This window comes from Elephas maximus, chromosome 19, assembly GCF_024166365.1.
Source record: "Elephas maximus indicus isolate mEleMax1 chromosome 19, mEleMax1 primary haplotype, whole genome shotgun sequence".
NCBI lineage: Eukaryota > Metazoa > Chordata > Mammalia > Proboscidea > Elephantidae > Elephas > Elephas maximus.
In genome coordinates this window covers 21,182,989-21,210,052 of record NC_064837.1, presented here as the reverse complement: position 1 = coordinate 21,210,052, position 27,064 = coordinate 21,182,989, and the positions used below count along the sequence as shown (strand labels likewise).

Sequence of the window (27,064 nt, the reverse complement as noted above, 5' to 3'; positions counted from 1 at the left end):
ATTATGACCGGTTCTTGGCTATCTGTGCAGTAAAACTGCCTCTTTCTCAAAAAACTCTAAGTGCTCTGATGTAAAGCCCTGAGATCTGTCTGCTGGTTGAAACCCAGCAGGAGCATTCTGGATGCCAAGAGCTGATCTCTGTCCCCTGACGCACCAGCACTGGAGATTGGCCAAGAAATGTCCTAACCTAGCTCTTTTTCCTGAGTCCAGGGAACCACCCACACCTTCAGAGAGGTACAGCAGTTGTAAGCACGCAAGGGCTGTGAAGGGACCTGCCACCCCCCACATAAATGACGTCAGGCAAGGACACTACCTCCTTGCATCCCACTTCTCATGACTGTAAAACAGGACACTCTCACCAACTTCACAAAAGTTGTGAGGCTTCAATGCAATCAGATATTAGAAAGCCCCTTGCATGGGACCTGGCTCACAGTTGGCACTATGAAAACATGGGCTTCCTTCCTAGCCTGTGCCAAGCTCTGCCAAGGTGTGCCATCCTGGACACCGCTGGCTTTCGTGTGGCCTGACCATTTTGAGTTCAGGCCTTTGTTTTTCTCTGAACACCCTACTCTAACTTGCAAACTTATTTACTTCTCACTCTTTTTCGGTTAGCATTCACTAGCTTGAGGATCAAGAGCAAGTTCTTACTTCTGTATGCCACGAGGTGCTCAGCACAAAATGTGACTGATTGCTCCTTTGCTAGCCGGCATCCTCTGGCCCTGCTTTTGTGCTTTTCTGGTGAGGTGCTCAGGGGCATGGTTAGAAGGGGCTGTGGGGGGGAGTAGTTCTTGCAGAACACCTATGACCAGTGTTGTCCTTGGCCTTTGCCCATGTCCCTGGAGAAGGCCCGCAGGTGTCCAATTCCTCCTGGGACTGCCAAAGGGTTGAGCTGGGAGGCTACACAGTAGGGATTTTCTTTCTTCTTTACATTTTCCACAAGAGGAGCTTTGTGAGTGCCCATCCACACGTGTCTGGCCCTGTCACCAAGTTGGCATTGAGGGAAGTGCCTTGGTGCAGGAGTTGGTGGGAGAGTCAGTCCTGGGGGCCTTTGAGGTTCAGGAAGCAGAACTTCAGGGCAGTGGGAGACCTTTGCAAGGGGAGGAAGGCAGCTATTTATGGCCCAAGTCTAGCTCTCCCTGCTGAGCCCTGGCCCCTACAGACTCCCCCTAACCTCCCCCCAAGCCTCTCTCTGATACCTCAGACCCCCGCAGGGCCACAGGGCTTGGGGTAGACCAGTGGGGAAGGAGTTAACACAGGGATCTAGAGGGGAAGGGATCGGATTGTGTTTAGCTGCTTGTCAAACTTTATTTAGTAGGGGCTGGAGGGAGGGAGGGAGGGAGGGAGGGACTCAGAGTCGGTGAGCGGGTGCCCCAGCTTGCCAAGAGTTAAAGCCAGGAGGTTGGGATTTTTGGAGGGGGCAGCCTCCAGCGCCTCCTTTGAGTCACTTCCTTCGGTGGGGGCGGGGGCGCTCCCGCACGGCAGCCTCTGGCTGGGGCGCACACACTCAGCGGTCCTGCGAGCTGGGACCGGCAGGCGGAGACGAGGCCCCGAGGCTGGAGTGAGGTGCTGGTGGGCCAGCGGCTTCGGTCTCGGGCCCTCTTCTCATCTGCGGGCTGCAGTCTCCGGGAAGGGAGGGCTGCAGAGGGGAGGAGGAAGCTGAGCGCGCATCGTGCGCTCCTCTGCCCGGCTCGGGGAACAGCTCCAGGCAGGCTTCGTGGGCTCAGCGCTCCGCACGGCTCCCCGTTCTCCCCGCGTTGCCGGCGGGATCCCGGCAGCGCTGCCAGCGCCTCTGCTGCCTGCAGGGAGCTGGCCCCCGAGGCCCGGCCGCCGCTATAGCGGCTGGGCCTCGTCGCTGCCGCCAGCATGACCGACGTCCTGCCTCAGCCGGACTGCAGCCTGACGGCGGTGTGCGAACCCCTGGAGCGCTGCTGCCTGGATCAGCTGGAGGACCCCGGGAGCAAGCGGCCGCCCAACACAGGAGCCCGGCTCTGGGGCCGGGTGCGCAGCAAGCTGCTCCGCCAAAAGGTGCCAGCGGGGTACTGAGTGGGAGGGGGTGGCTGGAGGTGAGGTTGGGCCACCGGGCAGCCTTGCCCCTTCCTGACCTGCGCTCCCCTTTAAGCTCAAGCACAGCTCCTGCCTGGCCCTTGGAGTCCTGGGACCGAGGCCGGGAAGTGTGTGGGTCTCTAAATAGCCTTAATTTGGTGAGTAGGACTGGTTGCTACCTCCACCCCGACCCTGGCTGCTTTCTCTGCTTCTGTGCTGGTTTCAGGAAAAGGTGGGCTTCTCTGAGTCTCTACAGGCCAGACGATGAACAGACTTTAGAAAGGGCTCCTGGGTCTCTGTTCTCCCCAGCACCCAGCCCTGGCTCCACCCTCCAGTGTCCAGTGGGCACTGGTTGATGTCCCTTTCCTGAGGAGCACTCTTGCAGGCTGCAGAGGCACCTCCGCCCCATCTGCGTGTGATGTGGGTTTCTTTGTGTGGGGTTGTGGGGCTCGTTCCCCACCAGGAGGAGCGGGGAGAGTTATGGGGTGGTAGTGGCTCTACTGAGGCTGAGAGCTGTCAGTTGCCTCTTTAGGGGCCACTCAGGTGAAGACTGGCCCAGTGCCAGGGGCTTCCTGACCCAGCGGGCCGCTCAGCCCAGGCTGCCCCAGAGCACTCTGCTGGCCCAGACCTGGGTGGGGATAAAATCTGAGATAGAAGCCAACTGTCCTGCAGCTGGGTGGGCTGTCTCAGGACTGGCTTTGGGCCCTAGCATTGGGCATCCGAGGAAGGCCAGACCCAGTGCCAAGTGCACAATAAGCGCTTGATAACTCTGCAGACTAAAGGACAGCCTAAGTAAGATGCCACAGGGTGCCAGTCCTGGCTTGGCAAGTCTGTGTGGTAGATGGGGATTTGCCAGCCCTCCTGTAACTCAGAAGGGGACCCACTGAGCTGAGCCAGCCCGCGCTGTCGGCCAGCTTAGAGGTCCCTGACACCTGCCAAGAGGAAATGTTCTTGGCTCCTTGTTTAGTTCCATCCCCTGCCAGTGGGGCACACTTGACCCTCCCAGAGGTGACATTAGTCCTGGAAAGTGCTGGGCAAGGCAGCAACTTGAGCTGTCCTACAATGGCCCCTGTGTCACCTGCAGCCTCCCCAGGGACCAGGCTAGCAGAGCCCTAATGGCCCCAGCCACTGCCAGAGCCCCTTGGTGCTGAGGCAGCTGTCTGTGCCCGGCAGCACGGAGCCATTCGCTCCCACCCTCCACCCTCTCCCCTAGCCCCTGATACAGCAGGCTCCTGGCCCAGTGCCAGCCAAACAGAGCCCTCCCAGTGTGCTTGCCCCCTGGGGAGGTGCACAGTAGGTAGAGGGCAGTTTTAAACCCTCAATCCCTAGGCTTTCACTTTTCCTTTCTCTATCCATTTGTGGCTGGCAAAACCAAGAAGCCACTTCAGGAATTCCTCATCTGGATTTGCATCCAGGGTGCAGCGGGATGTTGGCTCCGTGTCTGATTGTGCTTCTCTGGTCAAGGGTGGTGGACCAGGCTGGCGCAGGGCTGCTGGTCTGGTTGGCGGCTGTGCATCTGCAGGGTGGCTCTGGCACTGGGGTGCTCTATGTGGCGGGCGATTGAGTGCCCTGGCACATGCTGTGTGACAAAGTGTGTCAGTGTCATGAACACAAGGGGTCTTCCCTGTGGGCAGCAGAGGGTCCCTGCTGTGCCTGCCTGTCTGCCCAGGATGGTAGATGAGCAGGTGGGCTTGTGGAGCCAGGCCTGCTGCCCACGTTTCTTCTTTCCCCAGCCGCATTAACCTATTTCTTCAGTGCAGCAGCCTCCCGATGGGGCTGGGATGAGACAGCAGCTTAGGTGGGGTGGGGGAAGGGTGCCAGGGACTGCCCTGCCTGGCAGCAGGGGTTGCTTCATTGACTCCTCATTAACTGTGCCCTGAGGATGTGGTGCTGTGGATGCTGGAGACACCTGTGGCCCTCCTGCTCCCACTTAACTAAAGGCTTGGCAAAGGCTGGAGGGAGGGATGACTCATCTGGGGACCCAGGCTGGAGATGAACAATCTGTTCAGATGGAAAAGTCCCACCATTAAAACTGAGCCACTGAAATACCTGTGGGTCTTCTGCCCTTAGGAGTCTCCAGTTGCCGGGGCAGGGGGCCAGGGGCTCTCCTTTGGCTTCCAGAGGGGCTATGGTTGGTTTCTTCTTGACCTCATGAAGAATTCTGGGGCTGAAGCCTCGTTCTGGCCTCTGACTTGGCAGTTGGTTTGTTGTGCAAGCATTTAGCAGAGGAGACACGTGGCATTTGAGTTTGTGGGTTCTGCCAGTCCTCTTGGCGCTTAACTTCACATTTCTACTTTCCTTTTCTTTTTTTTTTTTTTTGTCTCAAATCACACTCAAGTAGACCAGGCTCAGTGCCTTGCTCTTCCTCCCATCTGCCTGCCTCTAAATCCCTAGGACATCATCAGAAGGTTGAACTTTGAGGGGGAGTGGCTGATGGAGAACCCCCACTCCCCACCCACTGCACTATCCAAAGGCTTTAGTGAAGTGGCTTGTGGGAGTCCTAAAATGGTTTGTAGGGCCCCAAGTCAGGCTGGGTCAGAAGCATATGTCTGGTGGGGAAATCAAGGCTCCTAGTATCCCTGCAACTGAGGCTGGGATGCTCCTGACCCAGACAGGCCAGATGGTGGCTACAGAACGGCAGGTCTAGAGGAGTGAGGGGAGAGTTGAGGGCTATTCCTGATGATGTCTCTGCTTCCAGGGGCTGCCACATGAGTCTTCTCAGCCTCCAAAGAGCTTCTCTCAAGAAGCTGGAGACTGACAAGGTGGACGGAAGGGTTTCCTGCTGAGCCCCAAGCGAGCCAGCTTGTTCTGAGAAGGGGTCTACCTCATCCTACTTCTAGAGAGGACCAGTGGTATTACCTGAGGAAGAACAGGGAGGGGGATCCCCCTTTGGGCCACTTGTCTGGGGAATCTTTAGGTTCAGAGAGTCTTTACTTCCTTGAAGGTCATCGCAGGGCAGCAGCACCCCTCCCAGATTCTGTCATTTAACTTGAAAATTATTCCTGACAGATAGCACCAGGTAGGCAGCCCATGTGCACATGACCTGGTTAATTGAGCCAGTGATGGGCCATCCCAGGCAGTGAGCTGGGTGCTGTGATACGAGATCCGGACATGTCTCTGACTCAGTGACTTTATTTTGTAATCTGTGTCTGGGCATCAAGAAGAGATTTGGAGCCTATACTTTAAAGATCTATCCTAGCCCTGACTGCATGCCCCTCTGCCCTGCCCCCCTCATCTGCTGACAGAAGGAACCCGCATCCCGTGTCTTCCCTTCTCACACCCTGTACTGATACCTCAGCCGCAGAGCAGGGACAGCAGCGCCTCTCCCTTGGGCCGGAGACCCCTGCCACCAGCCTGTTTCCCCCTGGGTCTTTGTGTGGGCCAGGATTGTGGCCAGGCCACTGGCAGGTTGGATGGAGGGTTGGAGGGATTCCTGTGATTCCTGCAGGGATTATGCTTCTCACAGCACTTCCCCATGCCTCAAGCTGCCTGTGAGGAGACTTGACTCCTGGGACCACACAGAAGTGGTCTCTCAACCCCCAGTGCCACTGCCTTCCCACCATAGTGGCCCCTGAGAGGCCTCTTACATTCCTTAGAGCAGGAGTCCTTGACTTTGAGAATCTGATGAAGGTCATAGGGCCCCCACTCACCCACAGAGCCACTCGTATGTACAAATTATGTGCCATTTCAGGGTGGGCACTGACCCCAAGGTAGGAGCCCCACTCTAAATGAACTTGGCAAGGTGCTGGTTCTTGGCACTTGGGGAGGGGAGAAGAGGCCTGGGCCCTCACTAACATCTCTGCGACCCACGGGTGGCTTGGCTAGTCAGCCAGGCTGGGCTTGGTGCCCCAGCTTTTGGATGGCCCTCGACCAGGGAGAGCTGAGCCTGCCAACAGGCTGTTCCTGAAAGGACAAAGCTGCCTGGGTCCAGTGTTGCAGGAGTCTTCAGAGGCCCAGGCCCAGGCTGGCAGGTGTTTTGGAAAGAGCCCAGAAGCTTCTACAGGTGCCAGATTGGGGGAGTTGGTGGGCATTGGTCAGGGAGCTATAGTCTGGAAGGGCCTAGTTGTCTGCTGAGTAGCCTTGCCAGCTGCCCAGACTGTTGGGAGCTCACCACCAGGTGCTGTTCTGGCTTCCTCTCCCTCACCAAATCATGCTGGAGGCAGGAAGGGTGTTTTGTTCTGAGGGCTCCCTAGCACCCTAGAGGAATACACAGCCCATGCTCCCGGGGTCTGCCCGCCTACTCCCCAGGAGAAAGCCACTATGGTCCTGGATCCCAGTGAGTCTTAGATGAAGGCCCTGTTGTCCTTGCTTCCCCAGGATGGGCCCTGCAGAGGTGGGAAGTGGCCCTTGGGATTCTCCTGCAGAGAGGCTGGGAGGCCTCCCATATCCCCACAGTGATCCTCTGCCCCCTGCTTCAGCTGGGAGAAAGTGGAGCTTGCTCCTGAGCCAGAAGCCAGAACCCTCTCTATCCTGGACGGTGGCCCCAGCCCTGGGTCACTGCCTCAGATGGGCACAAACAGAGCAATGACATCCACAGCCCCCTTCCCATGAGATGCCTGCGTGCCCCAAATCTGCTCCAGGAGGTCTCTTTGGAGCACCCCTTCCCCTCAGGCTCGTATGGTATAGAGTGCCAGGTAGGGCAGGGCACCGGGTGGTAGGAATCAAGGGGCCTCATTTTTCTAGTCTTGGGTCTCCTGTTTTAACTTGCTGTGTGACCTTGGGCAAATGTCTTCACCCTTCTGGTTCTTTGGCATCAGTCCAATGAGCAAGCTGCACAGGATGATCTCCTAGATCCAGTTCATGTGATGATCTTGGCCATGTCTCAAGATTCCTATTTCTAAGCCTTAAACTCTCAACATGCTGGGAAAGTCTGGGTTGGAGAGGTCACAAGGCTGCCCCTGGGCCGAGGCCAGCCATTCACCACACATGGCAGAAGGGAGGCAAACAGGAACGTGGCGCTCCTTGACCCTTTTCCTAAAGGAACCCTGGCAGAAGGGCATTGCTTCCTCCATCCCCCACATCCCAGCTCATTCATGTGGTCCATTGATGTTGATGGGGTACCCTTCATGTGGGGGGCACTCAGGCACTGGGAATATTGAGGTGCCCAACACAGGCAAGGTCCTGCTCTCATGGCACTTTCTCTCTATAGGAGGAGTCGGACGATAAATAAGTGCTGTGAAGAGAATAAAATTGGGTGATGGATGAGAGACTGATGGGGCGGGAAGGGGGTCCTTGCTTAAGGAGATGATTCTTGAGCTGAGATTTAAATGACAAGAAAGATTCAGCCATGAAAGATCTGGGGACAGCGCGTTGTAGGACAGGAGCCGGCAAGGTCGGGACCGCAAGCAGGGGTGGCTGTGGCATGTTTGAGTTGAGTGCACACGGAGGCCATGTGGACAGCGGCAGGAGATGATGCTGGACGAGGTGGGCAGCAGCCAGACCACACAGGGCCTTGGCCATGACGGGAAATTCCGCACTCACTGTAAGTGCTGTGGGAAGCTACTTGGGGGTGAAACACACCTTTAGTGGTGACCATACGTTTTGACCACATACTAAGTACCAGGCAGCATTCATGTTCCTGACCTGGGTTAGGTGACGTAATACTTCTGATGACCTACAAGGTCAGTATTGTTATTATCCACTCCGTTTTACATATGAGGAAACTGAGGCTCAGGGAGTGATCTAGACAAGATCCCACGAGTGGGTTAGTGGGCGGAGCCAGAGCTCAAACCCAGAGCACAGGCTCTTAGCCATGGCACCTCTGTGCTTTACGAGGCCTCCAAGGAGAAGGTCCAGAGCCCGTGCTGGCCCTGTGACTGCTTCTCAGTTGTCCAGCTGTCTGGGTGGTCTTGGGGCCAGTTGGGATGTGGTTGCATGCCCCGGATGGGGTTCTCTGGAAGCAGGAGCCTCTCCCGACAGCCTTGCTGCGTGTGGGACCCAGCCTAGCACGCTGTGCATAGAGGTAATAGGCACACCAGTTACTTCTGATGATGCCTCGTGAAGGTGAGACTCAAAGCAGATATGGGGCATGGGGAGAGTCCACCTGAGAGGCTTCTTAGTGCTGGAACGGGCGATGGAAGTGCCAGTACCCCCACCTCACTAACAGCAGGCTCCATGTCCAGAAAGGACTCCTGGCCTGGGCAGGGAGGGTGGAATCAATTTCGAAGAAAGACTTGTATTTCTTACCAAACCACTCCAAGATGAGAGGCCAGAGTGGTCTTAAAGGTCTTACTGTGGCAATTAGCATGAAATTTCCCAATCAGCACCCCGGTTAACCTCTTGCCTTAGACTTGGACCTCCTCGCTTTGGGGACAGGGCTGCTGAGGGCTGCCGCTACATTGCTTTGGCCCTGACCAAGTGTCTTTTCTTAGGAGCTGCCCACTGCCCCTGCCTTTGCTACCCTGGTGCTCCCAGCATGGCCCTGGGCTGAGGTAGGGCCAATTCCCTGCTATTGGTTTGAGGCCTAGTCCTGGGGTGAAGTCTTCAGGCTCCTTGGGCCAAGGAGGGCTGGGATGGGTGGGCCAGCTCTGAAAAAGCACCAGGGCCCCAGGGCTGTGGGAGGGATGTGCCCGATTGTGGGGACCTCCTGGAACAGGCCAGGCTGAGCCAAGGCAGGCTGAGCCTCTGGAATGTGGAGCGCTGGGGAAGGCAGGTCGCAGTGGGTGCCACAGGCCTAACCTGGCTTCAATAAAAGCTCATTCAGAGCTGCTAAACCCCTTCCATATGCAGGCCTCAGGGACTTCAAAGTTCTTGGGAGGGGAAGGGGAGGCAAGCTGAGGAGAAGGGGCCTCCTCTGTGTCTTAGAATGGAGAGCTAGGGCAAGCCTGTTGTGGGGCTGGCTTGGGGTGAGAGTGGGTGGGCAAACCATGGCTGCAGGGCGTCCTAAGGGGAGTCCCGGGGGCCTGGCCAGGCCACCCCTGCAGGGTGAGGGCCAGAGGAGCAGAGCTTGCTAGACCTTGTGGTAGGAAGGCCCAGGTTGCTGGGAAGATGGGGCGATAGTTTCCTGAGCCAGCCCTGGTTGCCCCCAACCCAACTGCTGTGCTGGAAGCTGGGATAGAGGCCCTGGCGGCCTCTTCCCTGTCTGCACTGTCTCCTCTGAATTCCTCTCAGGGCAGCCACGTTGATGGAATCCTCCAGCACCCTCCTCCAGTACCCGCCCCGAGGGAGGAGAGGCAGGCTCTTGGCAGCTCCCCATCCCCCCTCGCCAGCCCCACCATGCCTCTCACGCCTGTGGTTTGTCTCAATGACAGCCTGGCTCTGGTGTCCCAAGGGGACCCAGCCCTGAGTATGTGGATGCACTTGTTGGGGGAGGGCAGTGGAGAGCCAGCCAGGACCGCCACCGTGGCCACTGGCCTGGGAGCCCCAGGAAGTGGACTGTCACTAGAAGTGACACCCGACCCAGGGCCTGGCTCCACTTGGTCTCTGGCAGGCATGCCTAGGGACAGCCCCAGCATCTCAGCCTTCTGTTTGGTACCCCACACACGGGCCGATTTCATAGAGGTCGTTCTTGAATAATTTCCTAGTGTTCCTGTCCTGCGTCTTGGGGTGACAACTTCAGTATACAGGCTTTACTGCCATTGCTATCAAGAAAGCACTTAGCTTGTAGTGGCCCTCAAGCCAACTCTAGGACCCCTGATGGCGCAGTGGTTAAGAGCTATGGCTGCTAACCAAAAGGTCGGTAGTTCAAATCCACAGCCACTCCTTGGAAACCATACGGGTAGTTATACTCTGTTCTATAGGGTCGCTGTGAGTCAGAATCGACTCTGGGCTTCACAGGAAGTCCGCACCCATCCCAGGACAGGGCAGCATGCCAGGCCCAGGGAGCCAGGGAGGAGAGGAGTACCTGGAGTAATAAAAAGGGCCCAGAGGGATACAAGGGTTGGGGGTGGTGCCCAGGGCCAAGGCTCCTCCAACCTCTGATCCCTGGGGTGTGGAAGTGACAGAGGGAGGTTCCAGTGGGAAGAGGGTGTTTCAGGCTTTCAGGCGTGGGGCCAAGGGACTGTGAGGAGGGAGGTGGAGGACCTGAGACCCCTTGGGGCTCCTGATGAAGTTTGTCTTCATGTGTCTCTGTCCACAAGTGAGCCCCTGTATTGCATCCTGAAGTCATCTTTGCTGAAGTCTGCAGTGCACCTGGGCCCCCCCTTGTACTGAGCCTGTCAGTGGCTACTCCTGACTGTCTGTCCCGAGCAGCCCACAGCCAGGGCCACCACAGGCCTGTTGTAGATTAAAGAAGCCCATGAAAGGGCCTGGAGTCTATGGGTGGTGCAAACAGTTAATGCACTTGTTGCTAACCGAAAGGTCAGAAGTTCGAGCCCATCCAGAGACTCCTTGGAAGAAAGGCCTGGTGACCTACTTCTGAGGAATCAGTCCTGGAGAGCTCTGTGGAGCACACTGCTACTCTGACGTGCAGTTCTTCTCTCACCATGAGTTGGAATCAACTCAGGGCAACCAGTTGGTGAATGTAAGGGCTGCGGGAGGGGGCTGCAGCAGAGATGATCACTAGGAAACTTCCAGACAAGTTGCCATGGTTGAGGGAGTGTGTCATAGTGGAAAGTGTGGCCTAGCAGTCAGAAGGACCTGGGCTTGAGTCTGGGCTCTGTTACCTACTTGGGAAGAGGAATGGGGGCCCCAGTGTTGAGGGTGGCCCAGGCTTACTGGGTACCTCCTAAATCCCAGACACTGGGAGACAGCCGGGAACGGCACTAAAATCAGAACAAAGGAAGTCACTTGCTGGGGTCATCTGCCTCAGGCTGGTGAGAGCTGGGGCCAGGAGGAAGATGCCTCAGGCCTGGGGTTTGGACCTCTCAGAAGGGATTCCTAAGGAGATTCCTGAATCTAAGGCCATACCCAACATCTAGGTGATTCCCACACCCTCTCAGCCCGTCTGAAGACCGCTGTGGTGCTTCCTGTCCTAAATGTGGAGCCACTGGGGCCAGGGGAGGTGGCCCCCCAACCACCCACCTGGGCTGTCCCTGAGAATCTGTTTTCACCTTACGTGGGAATGCAGAATTCCCAGCAGGCTCAGGACTTCGTTGTGAGAGGACCTGATCCTCTCCCAGACATCACCCCAGAGGTCAGCCATTTCCCTTTGGGAGAGGCCTGAATGTGGAGCTGTGACTTGACCGTGTCGAAATGCGTAGACAAAAAAGAAACTGTTGAGTGGCTCTTAGTGGCTGTTTATGGCCCACTCATTAATAGCTTTCTCCAAGATGCTTTGTGGCCCTGTTTCCTTCTCCTGCCTGGGCCTCAGCTTGGGGGACCCTAGTGTGTTATCTGGAATGTGAAGGAGATTCCCTCTGTATGTCTCCCCTAGCCTGGCCCTTTGCAAGCCCACCTGTCCCCCTCCCTCAGGTGATCAGATTTCCCCCAGGTACTGCTCCCCAGGCCCTGCAGATGGCGCCTGTCTTTTGGGACCGGAGGGTGAGCTGTCAGGTGTCCCCTCCACTGACGTCCCAGGGGCTGGCTCCTCACCCCGAGCACTAATTTAATCAGGAAATAGCAGAGTCCACATTTCCCAGGGGTTATAAATAGCCGCAGCTATTCAGGCAGCATCATTTCTCTGGAAAATGTGCCCATGTCTCTCTCTACTGCTCACCCGCCCTTCTCTGTATTTAAATGACATCCTGAAATAGACTTGGTTTCTGGAGGCTCCTGGCCTCCTGGGAGACAGAGCTCCATTGTTGGGGTGTTGGGGGGCTGGGCAGGCCTCCCAGAGGGAGCACCAAGGCCACACCTGCAGCAGGGACCAGGAAGATGGCAGCTCCACCTGATCCAGGTCTGGCCTTGACAGAGAGCAAGTGGTGTTTTGCAGTCTGCAGGGGGCAGGAGTTTCATGCGGCAGGAAGGCAGGCAGGAAGAGAAGATTCCTGTGGCTTGGGGTGATCCAGGAAGACTATCACGAAGAGGCGAGTGAGAACTGAGCCTTAGACACAGGAGTAGCTTTTCCAAGCTCAGATACTCCCAGGAAACGCAGGGTTGCTTCTTGTCAGCTGGAACAGAAGCGATGGGGAGGAGGGGACGGAAGAGTTGAACAGGAGGCAGCCTGCCAGCACCCAGGTCTCCCCGCAGTGCCAAACCACCAGGAAGCCCGATATCTCCTTTCTAAGTAAATAACAATGGCAGCGGAGAGGTGCAGGCACCAGGCTGGTACTTTACACATTGTCTTGCAGTTTCAGCAAAGCAGGTGAGGCAGGGAGACCTGATTTTGTATTCAGCTCTCACCTCCCAAGTGTGTGGCTCTGGGCAGGCTCCTCGTTCTCGGTAGCCTCAGTGCCCTCATCTGTCAAACAGGAGCAGGTAGAAAGGCATAAACCTCACAGGTTTGTGATGATGATGGATGGAGATGCTGGACATTTAGGGTTTGTCACAGTGTCCAGCTTATAGGAAGTGCTCAAAGTAATGTCGGTTTCTGTTACTCTCTCCCATGACAACCATGTCAGGTAGGTGTGTGTGCCTCTAGGAGGTGGGACATTGAAGGAGATGACATGGCTTGATCAGCGAATGGAAGAGCGAACCTGTGGGCCCAGGTCTCTCTGACTCCCAATCCTTCCCCGCTCAGGACCTGTGTTCAGACCCCATGCCTAGACCCAGGAAGGAACCATCAACTCAGTCTGTGACAGATGCCAGGAGGTGCCAGTATATGGGAAGAAGGGATGGGGTGGGCTTTAGATGGATCCTGCCAGATACCAGGGCATGGGGCTTATGCCAATACCTGGAGAGACCAGCTTTAAAAGGGGTTGGTCTCTCCGGAATGTGTCTCCCAAGTAGCATCTGCCTTAGTCGACATAGAGCAATTAAGATCTCTCTATCCTGTGTCCAAGGAGCCCTGGTGGCACAGTGGTTAAACACTCAGTTGCTAACTGAAAGGTTGGCAGTTTGAACTCACCAGCCGCTCTGCAGGATAAAGATGTGGTAGTCTGCTTCCATAAAGATTTATAGCCTTGGAAACCATATGGAGCGGTTCTACTCTTACTTATAGGGTTGCTGTGAGCCTGAATCAACTCAGTGGCAGTGCATTTGGTTTTTTGGTTTTACCCTGTGTCTGGAGGAGTGGTGATTCAGTGGTAGAATTCTCCCCTTCCACGCAGGAGACCTAGGTTCCATTCTCAGCCAACGCATCTCATGCACAGCCACCACCCGTCTTTGGGTGTAGGCCTGCATGTTGCTATGATGCTGAACAGGTTTCAGCGGAGCTTCCAGACTGAGATAGGATAGGAAGAAAGGCCTGGTAATCTATTTCCAAAAATAAGCCAGTGAAAACCCTATGGATCACAACAGTCTGATCCATGAGTGATCAAGGGGATGGCGCAGGACTGGGCAATGTTTTGTTCAGTTGTGCATGGGGGCACCATGAGTCAGAGGCCAGTCAATGGCAGCTAACAACAATAACCCTGTGTGTGAATCTGTGTGGTTACTGCTGGGGGACAGAGCCAAGGGCAGACTCAGGCCCTGCGTCTAAGACCCGTGGTCAGGTTGGGGTGAAGGGACTACTGTAGCCTGTGCCATGGGCCCAGTGAGGGCTTAGGGCATATAGAAGTTTAGAGGGGAGGGAGGCTTCAGGAAAGTGAGTCCTTGGGGACCCAGTAGGGCAAGGGCCTCAGAGCCTTCTGGAATAGAGAGCCCAGCCCGTGGCTAATTCTGCACACCTCCCCAAACCTGAGTGCCTACTCTCAAATCCACCAGAGATGGTGCCTAGGCTGGTGGCTCCCGTACACCTCCCGTGCATGTTTGAGGTGGTACTGCAGGTGGGGGTTTGTCTCCATACTATTCTGCATGCCTCCTCCAGGCCAGGAGCTGACTGCTGAAGGCTGCGCCCAGGCCAGAGCTGCCCAGGTGCAGAGCTAGAGTGAGCTAGGGACAGACCAGACCCCATCAGCAGATTGGGTGCCCCATCTCCAGCCAGGCTGTGTGGGTGGTAGAAGGTATCAGAAGGACCCATCTCATGTTGTAGAAGCCCTGGGCTGACCCAGATCTGGTTTTCCCTCTGCGGTGAGACCGTGGCAGTTAGAGCAACAGTGCTCAAACCATGGTACACATGCTCCTGGAGGTGCACAGACTTGCCAAGGGGTCCATGAGCAGGGAATGTTTTAAGGGCATCAGTTTACAGATCATGAACTCCCATAGATGCTGCTGCCAAAAACTGACTCACCTGAAAACAGGCCTCTCCCCACCCCTCTCTCCCTGTACAGAGGAAGGGCCCCAGGCTCTCTGTGGGGCTCTGGCCCAGGGCGCCAAGACCTCCTGGGTGCCAGAAAGAGGGCCTGTCTGAAATGTTGGTGTAGGTGTTGAGAAAGTAAAAGACTCTAATGACCGGGTTACCAATACTCCCACAAGTCAAATGGTTTCCATTTCTTTGCGTTCCACAAGACTGATGGAGGACCTGATGGTCAGCTGAGAGGTCATTTCAAATAATTTTTATGATAGCTGTGTATGTTATTTAAGGCAAATAATGTGGAAAGAGTTTAAAGAATTGCGTAGCATTGTTGTAATGAAACAGTTTTCAGCCCCCATATTTTTTATGAATGGTATCGATGCTGAACCTTGTTTCGGTCTAGCAGAAAATAATAATCATATCTATACATGAAGGAGAAAGGAAAAACGCTCTCACCATCTCAAGAGATTCCAATAAAATGGTACTTTGCTGTTTAATCCTTACTAAAGTTTGTAATGTGCTGGTTTATTTTTTAATTGTGTACTGGTAATCATTGTAATAAGGAGCCCTGGGTGATGCAATGGTTAAGCACTTGGTTGCTAACTAAAAGGTCCCTGGTTCGAATGTACCAGCCACTCCACAGGAGAAAAGCCCTGGCAGTCTTCTCCCACAGAGATTTAAAAAAAAAAAAAACCCATTGCAATCGAATCGATTCCAACTCATAGTGACCCTATAAGACAGAATAGAACTGCCCCACAGAGTTTCTCAAGGAGCAGCTGGTGGGTTCAAACTGCAGACCTTTTGGTTAGCAGCCATAGTGCTTAATTACTATACCACCAGGGTTTCCCCATAAAGATTACAGCCTAGGAAACCCTACGGGGCAGTCTAGCCTGTCACATAGGGTCACTGTGAGTTGGAATCGACTCAACAACACGCAACAACAATCATTATAATGGGGCAGTGGTGGTTCTGTGGTAGAATTCTTGCCATCCATGCAGGAGACCTGGGTTCAATTCCCAGCCAGTATACCTCATGCGCAGCCACCACCCACCCATCTGTCAGTAGAAGCTTGCCAGTGACAACCTATGGATCACAATGGTCTGATCCACAACTTCTCACAGGGATGGCAAAGGACCAGGCAGCTTTTTGTTTCATTGTGTACGGGGACACCATGACTCAGGGGCCAGTCCATGGCAACTAACAACGACGACAACAATCATTGTAATAACTAATCCAAAATGTGTCTTGCATACTCAGAACCTTGTGGTCTCAGGAAATTTTAAACATCAGTTTATACAGATAATTTTTGCTGAAGCAAAATAGAATAAGGTGATAAATAAAAGACTTCTAAAATATAAACTAGGACAAAATTCTTGGGGAGAAATGGGATAAAAGTATAAATTCAAGAAGAAAAGGGACTGATGCAAGGAAAAGAGGAGCTGGTTCATGCATTTTTTAAATGTATGATGGTAGATATCAAATCACTATGGCACTGAGGTTCCACTGAAGAGACTCGAAGGAATGATGTAACAGGTTTATTTTAAGATGTCAATATTTACATCGTTTTGGAAGTGATATTCTTTGCAACTGTTTAGACTTGCCATGGAAATGTTCAGATGTCAACTTAAAAATGTGCCAAGGATTGCATGGTTTTTCAGAATTATTCTGTGGGCACACCAGCAAAACAATTTGAAGGCCGCTGAGTTAGAGACCGAGTCCTGTACGGTCCCATGTGAGGGATGTCTCTGGCCCTCCCTGTTGTGCTCCCTCCTCAAGGCTCCAGCCAAAGCGTGGGGGCCTCCCCTGTAGAGCATTTGCTTATCTGGGGACCACCCACTCAACCCAGGTTATCCCATTACATCCTTACACCAGTCCGTGGAGGCAGGTTCTGTCACTGGCTGTGTTTTCCAGATGAGGAAACTGAGGCTGAGAGAGGTTAAAATGTGCCCAAGGTCACACAGCTGGACGAGGCAGAGCCAGGACTCAAACCCAGGCTGCCTGACTCCTGAGAATGGGTTCTTAACATTTACCTCACGCTGCCTCCCCTTCAACACCTTCCACATGTCTAGCATGGTGCTGGCATGCCCTCCTGACAGCTCCAGTTTTGTGGTTGAGCAAGTGGATTATCTTTTGTGAACCTCAGTTTCTGCATCTGTAAAACGGGTGATAATACCTGTCTCATGAGATGGTCAGGGGTCCAGGAGGTGACATAGGCAGAAAAACCTAACCGAGTGTGCCCTGCCCATCCATCACAGGGGTCTGGGAGGGCCCGGACAGTTCCTGTTCTGGAAACAGAGGCTCCTGAAAGGTTGGTTTCAAGAAGAGCATGGAGCCCTGCCTCCACCTTCCTGGCCTTTTAGCCCACAAAGTAGACATTCACCTGTGAGCAGCCACTGACCAGCAGAGGGAGCTCTGGCTGGGTCTCCAAGAGCTGGCATCTCTCTCACTCACATTCTCTCTTTCTCTGCAGTTGGATCCACAAACTGTAGAAACGAAAAACTGGCACACGGACGTGATTGAGATGAACGGGGTGAGCCGGGGGAGAAAGGAAGTGTCTGTGCAGTGGGAGAGTGGCCCTTCCCTGCCAGCTACCCCCAGCCCCCTGCCCCTGGGCTTTTCCTCAGATGCTGTGCTGCCTTCACCGCCCCCCCCCCAAGCCCAGTCCTTCTTCCCTCCCCTCCCCTGCCTTTTCCCCACCCCATCCCGTTTCAGGGAGCCCTGAGTGTCTGTACTCCTGTGGAGGGGCTCCTGTGTTTTGGGGGACACTTCTCAGGCACTCATGCCCTGGGGGCCTCGTTCCTTTCTCACCCCCAACCAGATCAAAGTGGAATTCTCCATGAAGTTCACCAGCCGAGATATGAGCCTGAAGAGGACCCCATCCAAGAAGCAGACGGGCGTCTTTGGTGTGAAGATCAGCGTGGTGACGAAGTAGGTGCTGCTTCTGGGCTCTGGCGCAGGGATCAGCACCCTGGGTCCTGCCAGCCCCTGCCTTCCAGCCATCTCTGCCATGCCTGGGACCTAATCAGTTGCCATCAGTTTGGTCATCACACACGGCCAGTTTGGAGGAGCGTTCTCTGGCTCCCACGATACTTGAGGAATAAACAAGCCAACACTAAGCCATCTCAGGGTTTCATGGAAAGCCCTGATGGCCAGCTTCTTATGACAAATAGGAAGAGCTGACGACTGCAGCCCACATTTTGGCTGGGAGCAATGGGCTGGAATCCAAGTGTGGAGGCCTGGGCCTCGGTTCCCCACGATCTCACTCATGGGGTACCTGCCACGGGCCCCATAAAGCATTTGAATCTAAGACCTCTGCTGTAGGGGAACATTCTTTCCCCAGAGTCTTGGGGCTTATCTGCTACCTGTGCCCCAGGCCCTGACTGGCCATCAGCAGGCAGGCCTCGGGTGGGATAGGGGTGTATGGGCTCTCTCAGCCTTTTCTGCCCCACCTTCCTGATCCTAGTCTAGAGCTCTCCAAGGCAAGGATGTGTTGATGGGGAGTGGCTACAGTACAAATGTCATCGGGAGACCCTCCCCTGACGCCCCTGCCCCCGCAGGCGGGAGCGCTCCAAGGTGCCCTACATCGTCCGGCAGTGTGTGGAGGAGGTGGAGAAGAGGGGCATTGAGGAGGTCGGCATCTACCGGATATCTGGGGTGGCCACGGACATCCAGGCACTGAAGGCTGTCTTTGATGCCAGTGAGTCCAGGAGGCCCAGCTGGGGTGGCGGGGACAGGGGGTGCCCCAGCATGTTTGTAGGGCTGGTGGACAGCTCAGTGGAACCAGGAGGCCTGGACCAGCCAATGGCAGAGGCACCCTAGTCTCCAGCCTGCAGTCCAGCGTGGCATGGGATGGGCCCTTCTGAGTCCCTGTGATGAGAGCTTATCCTGAGTTTCTCATGTCGTCCCCTTCCCCTCCAACCTCTCATCCACGGCTACAGATGAGGAAACTGAGTCTCAGAGAGGCCAGGTCATGTGCCCATCCAGCCTGTAGGCTTTGTACCTGGATTTAAACACAGATCTTTCTGACTCCAGAGTCCCTGTTCATGGCTCCCTTCTTACCTCCTGGGTGCCTTGTGGGTTTAGGGGAAATTAAAGGGTTTTGAGCCTGGGCCTGCTGGCTTGGCTTCTCTCTGGCATCTCCAGGGCCCTGAGTACCCTTTGGGAGGGTCAGTTCTTCCTCTAGCATTGGCTGTGAACTCCTCAATGGGAGGCCTTCCCATTCTGGTTTCTTCTCCCCAACCCTGCTGGTTTAGGCTGCAGCAGCAGCAGGGAGACCCAGTAGTCAGAGAGCCTGAATGGCCAGGCAGTGATGATTCCATGGGGGGACTGACCAGTGGCCCCGGTGGGTGTTCCCAGGCAGCTGCCAAGCAGACATGGTGGGGGAGCTTGGGGCAGAGGAAAGGGTTGGGGACATGCGGGCACATGGCTCCCGTGTGTGCCTGGAAGCTGAGGCTTTGCTGGAACATGATTTTAGGTGTAAAAAATGTGCAGTGCCTTCCAGAGAGGAACTTGGCGATGGGGAGATTCCAGTTGGGAGGAGGGTTCATGCCACATGGTGTGAATGTGACTCCAGAACTCTGGGTGACATGCCTCCCTGTCCCTGGGGGCCAGAGCAGACCAGACTCCAGCCTGTCTCTCTCAGCCTCCTGAGCCCCACCCCAACAGAGCTGAGATACAACCTGTGGGCACTACTACATTCTGCCTTTCTGGGGAAGACCAGAACCAGAAGTGGGGTGGGTGGGGGCATTCCTGGCTGAGCTGTCTCAGGATGTATATGGGGGCTGGAACAGGGCTGCCTGCCCAGCTGAGGGCTGCATGGGAGATGGGTGACTGTGAGGCCAGCTGTGCTCCTGACCTCGCACCTTTGTCCACAGACAACAAGGACATCCTGCTGATGCTGAGTGACATGGACATCAACGCTATCGCGGGCACCCTCAAGCTGTACTTCCGGGAGCTGCCCGAGCCCCTCCTCACAGACCGACTCTACCCAGCCTTCATGGAGGGCATTGGTGAGGCTCCCGGGGGTCCTGAGGGCTGGGCTGAGCCAGGCCTCTCTGACCAGCAAAGTAAAGACTGTGGCTCCCCTTGCCCATTGATGCTTCCCAGGGTACCAGGGCCACATGGCAGGATGGCCGGAGGGCACCGTGTGGTCTGCTGAGACCTAATCCAGAGCTGGACCCTCTCTCACCTGTCTCCCCTCACTGTCCCATGGCCTGCCCTCTGGGCTTCCTACTTGGACACTGAACTCCGTGCTTGGAAACTCAGGTGGCTAGGAAAAACTGCCCTGAGGTGGGTGGCAGGGACTGGCACCCCAGAGCGAAGGAGGAGCCTGGTTAGAGCCAGAGTGCATGTGACATGGCTTGTGCTGAGCCTTCCAGCATGGCCGCCCTCTCGTCTCCTCACCTTTCGCCATAGGTGGGGGAGGGAGCAGAGGGTTCCAGTCAGCAGGCCTCCTGCCTCCACCTACCTGGGCCAAATGCAAGCCAGCCGGGATATCCCTCCTGGCTCAGATCAGGGCTCCGTCCTGCGGGGAATAAGGAGCCCATGGAAGGCTGCTCCCCCACACTTCAGCATCAGAGGTGGTTGAAAGAGAAAGACATTCACGCCATTGGCAGCAAATGCCACTTTTGACTTAAATACAGCCTTACAGACAGAGGGTGAAGACAGGCAGCAATGATAAAGACCTGGGCAGTGAGGAGAAGGAAGGGAGTCTGCTCCCCCCAGCCTACCAGCCTGCCTTCATTCTGACTTAGCAGTCGTGGAGGGGCTCTGGTAGGAACCAGCTGGTAAAAGCCCACCCAGACGCCAGGTCCTTCCCTGCCAGGTCTGTTCCCTAAGCATGGGCAGCCTGGGCTCTCCCGCTGGGTCCCTCAGCCTCACGACCATGGGAGCTCTCCCTAGGGCTACAGAGCCCTACCCACCCTGGGAGCCGAGCCCAGCGCCATCTACCCCCTTGTGTCCCCCCAGCCCTGTCAGACCCTGCTGCCAAGGAGAACTGCATGATGCACCTGCTCCGCTCCCTGCCCGACCCCAACCTCATCACCTTCCTCTTCCTGTTGGAACACTTGAAAAGGTAATGGGGCCCAGCTCAGGGGAAAGCAGGGACCCACCTCCTCCCCTCCCCCATGGCCGGTGGCCTCTGTTGGGCCAACCACAGCAGGGTGAGAGTTTGCTTTTCAAATGCTTGCACTCACATTCTTCTGTTTTGAGAAATATTTGGGTTTGCGACAACAGCAGGGCTAGAGCCAAGGGTTGTAAACGGATTTTACAGTCAGGGGGCCCCAACCTATCCGTGGTTCGTTCAGTCAAAGGAGCATTTCTGAAATGAAACGGAGAAACAGAAGCGGGAAGTGTCAGCGCTGCCGTTTTGTTCAGTTAGGCATAGACACGTGTACTGGGGTATAGGAGGCCCTAGATGATGTAAACAGTTAAGCCCTCAACTGCTAGCCAAAATGTTGGCAGTTCCAACCCACCCAGAGGTGCCTCAGAAGACAGGCCTGGCAATCTGCTTCTGAAAGGGCACAGCCATAAAAACCCTATGGACTGTTCTGCTTTGCACACATGGGGTCGCCGTGAGTCAGAATCAACTCGATGGCAACTAGCAACAACAGCAACTGGAGTACACTGTAAAATGTGTTTGTTATCGTGGATCATAGTCAAAAAAGCTTGAAACCCACTGGTCTAGACCCACATCTCGCTTATCAGATAGGAAAACTGAGTCCCCAATAGCAGCAGAAACTTCCTTGAGTTAGCAGTGGATCTGCCCCTAGAGCCCACATCTCCCAAGTCCTAAACTAAGGCCCTTCTCACCGCTTCCCCCACACATACACTGGGTCAACCAAGAGCTGCTAAGTTGAGGCCTGCGGTCAAGTTCAGAACTGAAGCTAGCCCTGAAAGTGTCTTCGTCCCTTTTTATTTTTTTTTTTGGTGATAAAGTATATATAACCAAACATTTACATTTGAATGATTTTACATGTACAATTCAGTGACATTAATACAGTCACCATGTTACGCAGCCATCACCACTGTCCATTTCCAAATGTTTTTCATCCCCCTAAACAGGAGCTCAGTGCTCCTAAGCACTAAGTTTCCGCTTCTGTGCTCAGCCTATGGTAACCATCCATAAACTCTGGTCTCTATACATCTGCCTGTTGTAGATAATTTCATATAAATGGGATCACACAGTGTTTGTACTTTTGTGCCTGACTGATTTGACAGTGGCCGCAACCGTGGGTGCAGACATAGCAATGATTGTGAGAACGGCGCAGGACCAGGCAGTTCCGTTCTGTTTTACATTGCGCCGCTGTGAGTCGAAACCAGCTTGACAGCACCTAACAATAAGTTTCATTCAGCGTGCTTCCAAGGTTCATCCATGTCTTCGTCCCTCTCTTTTGAGCACAGGCTGGTCCTGGGCATGAGTGGGTACGAAAAATCATGGGGTACCCCTTACATCTGTGTCACCCAGGATGAGGGGACCAGGGAGCCCCCGAGAGGGGGCCATGAGGAGGAGAGGAGGCTGCTCTTGTGGGCCAGTTCCTCCCTGAGGCTTCAGCCAGGCCGACTCGGGAGGAGATCAGAGACCTGGAAACCACTGGCGCTGGTGTCTTGTTTTCTCCATTATGAGACACTTTTCCCTCTGGTTTGGCCAGGACCAAAGCCCAACCAGTTCCCAAATAATTTGGCTAGTGCTGGGAGAAGCACAGGAGAGAAGCGGGAAGGGAAAATTCATTAGGTTTTTTACCCTGGGAACTGGGACCCAGGCACAGTCTGTTCCCACATCTGGGCCCCTGGCCCAGGATCTGTGTGTGTGTGTGCATGCGTGCGTGTGTGTAGTGAGGGGCTGGGCCAGCAAACTGTGCAGCTGCCTCCTGGCATGGCAATGTTTGTCTGCCTGTTTCCTAAGCAGCCAGAGGGCACATCCGTGGCTCGTCCAGAGGATGGCAATTGATGATATCCTAGGGAATGGGCTGAGGGGTGCTGCTCGGAGCAAGGGGGTCTCAGCTCCAGAAACCTTTCCTCTTAACTGGGGGAGGCCTGATGTGTGGTGATACTGGGCCTCCCGGGACACCAGCCACAGGTGGCAGCTCCTGCCTGTCACTCCGGGGAAGTATCTATAGAGCATCTGGCTCTTACGTAAGAGAAGGGGGGTACCCAAAAGGAGGCAACTCTGGGGTCCCATGAGGCAGACCTTTCTGGAAAGGCATGGGAGGACAGCCCTTGGGCTCCCGCTGAGATTAAGGAGAGACTCAGATCTAGTTAGTAACTGTTGCTGAGGCTCCAGGCCCTCTGGCCTTTGTCCCCTCACCCCAGCCTCACTCAGTCTGACGCTTCCTACGGGCTGCTTACCACAACTGAACTGTTTGACCAAGGGTGAAGAGCAGAGCAGTGAGAGCGTGGGCCCTGGCAGCAGACTGCCTGGTTCAAATCTCAGCTATACTACTTACTGCTGCTTGGCTTTGGGCAAGTTATTTGACCTCTGTGCACTCTGATTTCTTCATCTGTAAAATATGGATGGTGATAATAATCGTACCTGCCTCAAAGACTGTGATAAGGATGAGCTGTTACAGGGAAAGCTCTTAGGACAGTAACATTATACCTGAGACAAAGAAGTTTGATTTGATGTTATCTGTGGATCCTTCAAGGGGTGGCCCAGGAGCTAGGAATATGTTATAGGAATGTACTGGGACAAGAGCGAGAACATTTGTTCCAGCTGGGCCAAGCCTGGCCAGGCCCACCAGGAGGTCTCAGCCTGAGGAGAGGGGAGCTTAGTGAGCATCTTCTGGGAATTCTTGTTAAGGCCAGGGGCCCTGGAGCGCAGAGTGGCTGCTGAGAAATGATTTCTCTTCTCCCCTCCCTCCCTTTCAGGGTTGCTGAAAAGGAACCCATCAACAAAATGTCCCTTCACAACCTGGCTACCGTGTTTGGTCCCACGTTACTGAGACCCTCAGAAGTGGAGAGCAAAGCACACCTCACGTCGGCTGCAGACATCTGGTCCCATGATGTCATGGCCCAGGTACCGCCAGCACTGCCCAGGCCTGCAGCTCCAAGTCCCCACGCCCTCCCTCTCCCGCCACACAGGCTGCTGGTAGCTGATGTGTAGGATATCACCAGGGAGGCAGGGCTATGGACAGTCTTGTCTCTCCCAGACCAGACACTGGGGAATGTCTGCCTCAGGAGCTGACTGCATCCCCGAGTACCTTGGTCTCAGAAAGCAAGCTTGGGGATGGAGGGAAAAGCCTGGGCTTTGTCCTCATGCATGGAAGCTCTGGGACTGCTCCAGGGCCAGGAAGCTTCTCTGGAATCCCTGTAAAACCAGAGACAGGGCCAGTCTGAGACAGGGCTGCCAAGCCAAAGCCAACCTCAGGTCAGGTAGGGAGTTGGAAGTTGCCCCAGGCTCCCCTCTGCCTAGCAGCGCCCTCTACTGCTGAAGATAGGCAAACATACCTGGGCTTCCAAGAAAGGGGCGGTGGCCAGATGAAGAGGGCCAAGGACTCCAGCCTCAGTCTTGTCTCTTTTCCAACAGGTCCAGGTCCTCCTCTACTACCTACAGCACCCCCCCATTTCCTTCGCAGAACTGAAGCGGAACACACTGTACTTCTCCACTGACGTGTAGCCTGAGGCTGGGGCAGCTGTGGGGGGGTGGCCAGAGCCAGCCCCTCCCGCTGGGAGGCCCAACAGAGACTTGAAAGACTGCAATAGAAAACTCCCAGACCCAGCACTCCAGACTACAGGGAAGCAGATTTCCGAGAACTGGAAAATGTGCATCTTTTGTGCCACCTTGTACAAAGCCAGATGACCCAGCCCCCAGCCCTCACCACCATGCCCCCGGCTCCTGCCCTCCGTATCTCTAGTTGTGTCTAATGCTCCGTGCTGTTCAGGAATCATTTTATGTATATTTGTCATGCAGAAAAGGTAGTGACTGACCCGGTCTGGGCACACAGAGAGCCTACTTTGTTCTTTCATTTCCTCCAATACTTTCTTTCCTTCTGAGTCCAGTGCAAGGGCTTTTATTTTGCTGTGTGTAGCTGCTGCCAGCTTATCCTCTCTTGGCCCTGCTCCCAGATTACAGTCTCCTGGCAGCCTCCCCTCAGTTTTCCCTGCCCGCTCCACCCGCCCAGCCCGCCCGTGTGCATGTGAGGCCTCAGTTTCCGCTCCATCACTTTGGAAGTTCTGAGGAGGCCCTGGGTGGCAGTGGAGCGGCGGGTCCAATCCTGCCATCGCTGCCGCCAGCCCTCTCCTCACCCTCCGCCTGTGGAAGCACACCTGCTTTGCCTTGCTGCCTGTGCAAATGTTGGACAAGGAGATAGGACCACACTAATCCCCAGCTTAGCACAGAGCTGGAGAGCAAATTTCTGGAATTTTCCATTTGAGAATCTCCAATTCTGGGGTTTATCTGTTCTGTCTCCTGCCTTCCAGTAAGGCATCTTTGACTCTTTTTTTCTTCTACTGCTTTTCAGTTCCCTTTCTCCTGGTGGTCTGTTTCCTTTGAGTGTAAAGAGTTACAAGTGACCTGCTATCAAGATAGCCAGAGGGTCAGGAAAGAATCTGGCGGGAGGTAAGGAGTCGGGCGGCTGAGGAAAGAGAGAGGCTAGACAGTCAGAGCAATGCCATGCAGCATGGGTGTCTGCATTGTGGGGGAAGCAGCCCTTGGGAGCAAGGAGGTGCTATGGCTTTTCTAAGGGAGCCAGGCTTCCTGGAGGGCAACTAGCATGGCTGAAGTAGGTGTCCGGACACAGGCAGGCTTCATCCAGGAGGCTAGTCCTTCCCCGGCACCTCATGTACCTCACGGTACTTTTGCCTTAGATTTTACACACATTCTCCACAGCCAAGCACTGCCACGGGGTAGCCCACGACCACGTGGGCTCCAGGGACTGAGGAAAAAAGGCACAGTCTGGCAGTGGCCAGCGCCATGGTGCCGCCCCACCCCTGGCTCCTAGATGCAGCCCTGTGAGTGAACTCGGGGAAACTCCAGATGCTGGGGAGGAGTAAAGAAGCCCAACCACCTGCCTCTCATGGGACTGGGCTTTGTTGGGGGTCTCCTTGACACGCCACAGTAAGGATCGGCAGATTGCATTCCCAACTTTGAGACCCACTGCTCAGTCCTGGAAAGGAGTGAGATGTGTCCCAAAATGCAGTTTTCCCTAGAGCAGTGGCCGCTAGCCTGTGGCAGTTGGCCTGGGAGGGCAGGGACTCCGTGGCTGCAGGAGCCTGAGTGGTAGCACTCAGCTCCCTGGCTCTCCTGTTTGGAAGAGGGAAGGTTCTTGGTCCTCAGGATTGGGGAGAGCAGCTGCCATAGTTTGTGCTCAGGGCTGTCTTAAAGAAGGGTTTGCTGGCCCTAAGGCCGAAGCACTTGCTCAGTACGAGACAGGATCCTGTATGATCCTTGCTTACGCCTGTTGCCCAGATCTTGGGCAGAATGGTACACATTCTGTCCATGTTGAAGCAAAGACATGCCCAAGAAGAGAGAAATGCTGACCACCCCACTGCCTGTTAGCAGCTTAGCAAGGACCCCTGCCCTCTGGGACAGGAGGTGGAGAAAGTGCACGGCTGGAGCCTGAAGATGCCGGCGAGTGACTCCCTGGAGCCTCTGCCTGGCCCTCAAGGGTTGGGTGTGTAGCATGGAAGCTCTTACCTGCTTCCAAAGTGATTGACACCAGTGGACTGGAGGCCCAACTGGAGCTGGTTGCAGACAAAAATGGGTGCCGCTCTCCTTACAAAAACCAACGGAAAAAGGAAATGTTTGCTTCTCAGCATCAGATAGCTACCACAGCCCCGAGGCTCACTTAGGCAATGTGACAGCAGGAGGAAGGCTAGAAGGCTGAGAAATCCAAAAGGCTCATATTTATAAATTCCACCCAGAGTGGAAAGGTGCAGGTACCAGACCTGGACTAAGCTGCACTGAGGAAATGCCTTGTGGGTTCTCCTGAGTCAGGGGCTGCAGCCCAGACCGCCTGCAGCCACGTGCCCGGTAACAGACTGTGCCGTCAGGAGTGCAGCAGACGGGTGACAGGAATGCAGGTGGGCCTTGTCCTCGCCGGGCAGTGGCTAAGGGCTGCCAGGAGTATTTGCTAATACAGATAGGATGGGACCCTTCATTAATATTTGACTTTCATAAGTTGGTAAGGATATATTTTTTTTGTCTACGTTCTGTTTCAACTTATGTAATTATTATAAATTGATGTAAACCATGTGAGAGGAAAATGTTAATAAAAAAAATGCAAAGTCCCAACATTTGCACAAAACCCAGCCCTGTGGTGTGGATGTTTGTATTCTCAGTAGTCCAGGGAAGACCACCAATCTAAATATTTAACTCTTCCAGCTGTATCCAGATGTGTTTCCAGGAATCTATTTACCTAGTTAACTCCCCCTGAGCCTTCCCTTTGGCCTATGGGGAGTGGGAGAGCTGAGGGGGAGATGAGCCCAGTCCTTCTGCTCTTCCCAAAGGCCTCCAGGTTAACCACCAGCCAGGCTGTTTCTGGCCTCTGCTGCTAGTTCTCTCATGAAATGCCGATGCTCCACGAGGGACCTGGCCATGTCTGTGCCTCAGTGAGATGCCAGGAAGTTGTCCATTAAAGAGGCTTCTTATTTTATGTAAACTCCCCAGTTTTCTTAATGTTTCCCTTCAAAGTGGCATGTCTTTGGGGCAGCCTTTGGTCTAATCTACTTGTGGAGATGTTGGACCCCAGCCTCCCTTTAGGAGAGCCAGTGGGGTTAATGCAGGCTCGCACTAGCTGAAGGCATTGGACACTGTTTACTCTAGAGGTCAGGAACAGATGTCTGTGAGAACTGGTGTTTGGTTTATTAGCTCATACGGGCTCCCTAGCCATCCAAAACAGGAAACTATTCATCTTCCCTCTTGATTGAATAGTC

The 27,064-nt window shown here is 54.7% G+C and overlaps 1 protein-coding gene across 5 annotated transcripts in view; it reads left to right on the top strand.

Moving 5' to 3' along the window:
- The window catches only part of ABR (ABR activator of RhoGEF and GTPase), a 205,138-nt gene extending 178,703 nt beyond the window's left edge, over positions 1-26,435 (top strand). For 4 of the 5 annotated variants that reach the window (XM_049860017.1, XM_049860016.1, XM_049860019.1 and 1 more), the window contains 7 exons: positions 16,665-16,724; positions 17,013-17,122; positions 17,752-17,891; positions 19,069-19,203; positions 20,162-20,267; positions 23,060-23,207; positions 23,718-26,435. In XM_049860017.1, the coding sequence (XP_049715974.1) occupies positions 16,665-16,724; positions 17,013-17,122; positions 17,752-17,891; positions 19,069-19,203; positions 20,162-20,267; positions 23,060-23,207; positions 23,718-23,807 (789 nt within the window). In that variant the 3' untranslated portion in view covers positions 23,808-26,435. Of the gene's footprint in view, positions 1-1,361; positions 2,026-16,664; positions 16,725-17,012; positions 17,123-17,751; positions 17,892-19,068; positions 19,204-20,161; positions 20,268-23,059; positions 23,208-23,717 lie in introns of those variants that run through there. The other variant, XM_049860021.1, reaches the window with a different exon arrangement.
- Positions 26,436-27,064: the final 629 nt, after the last annotated feature.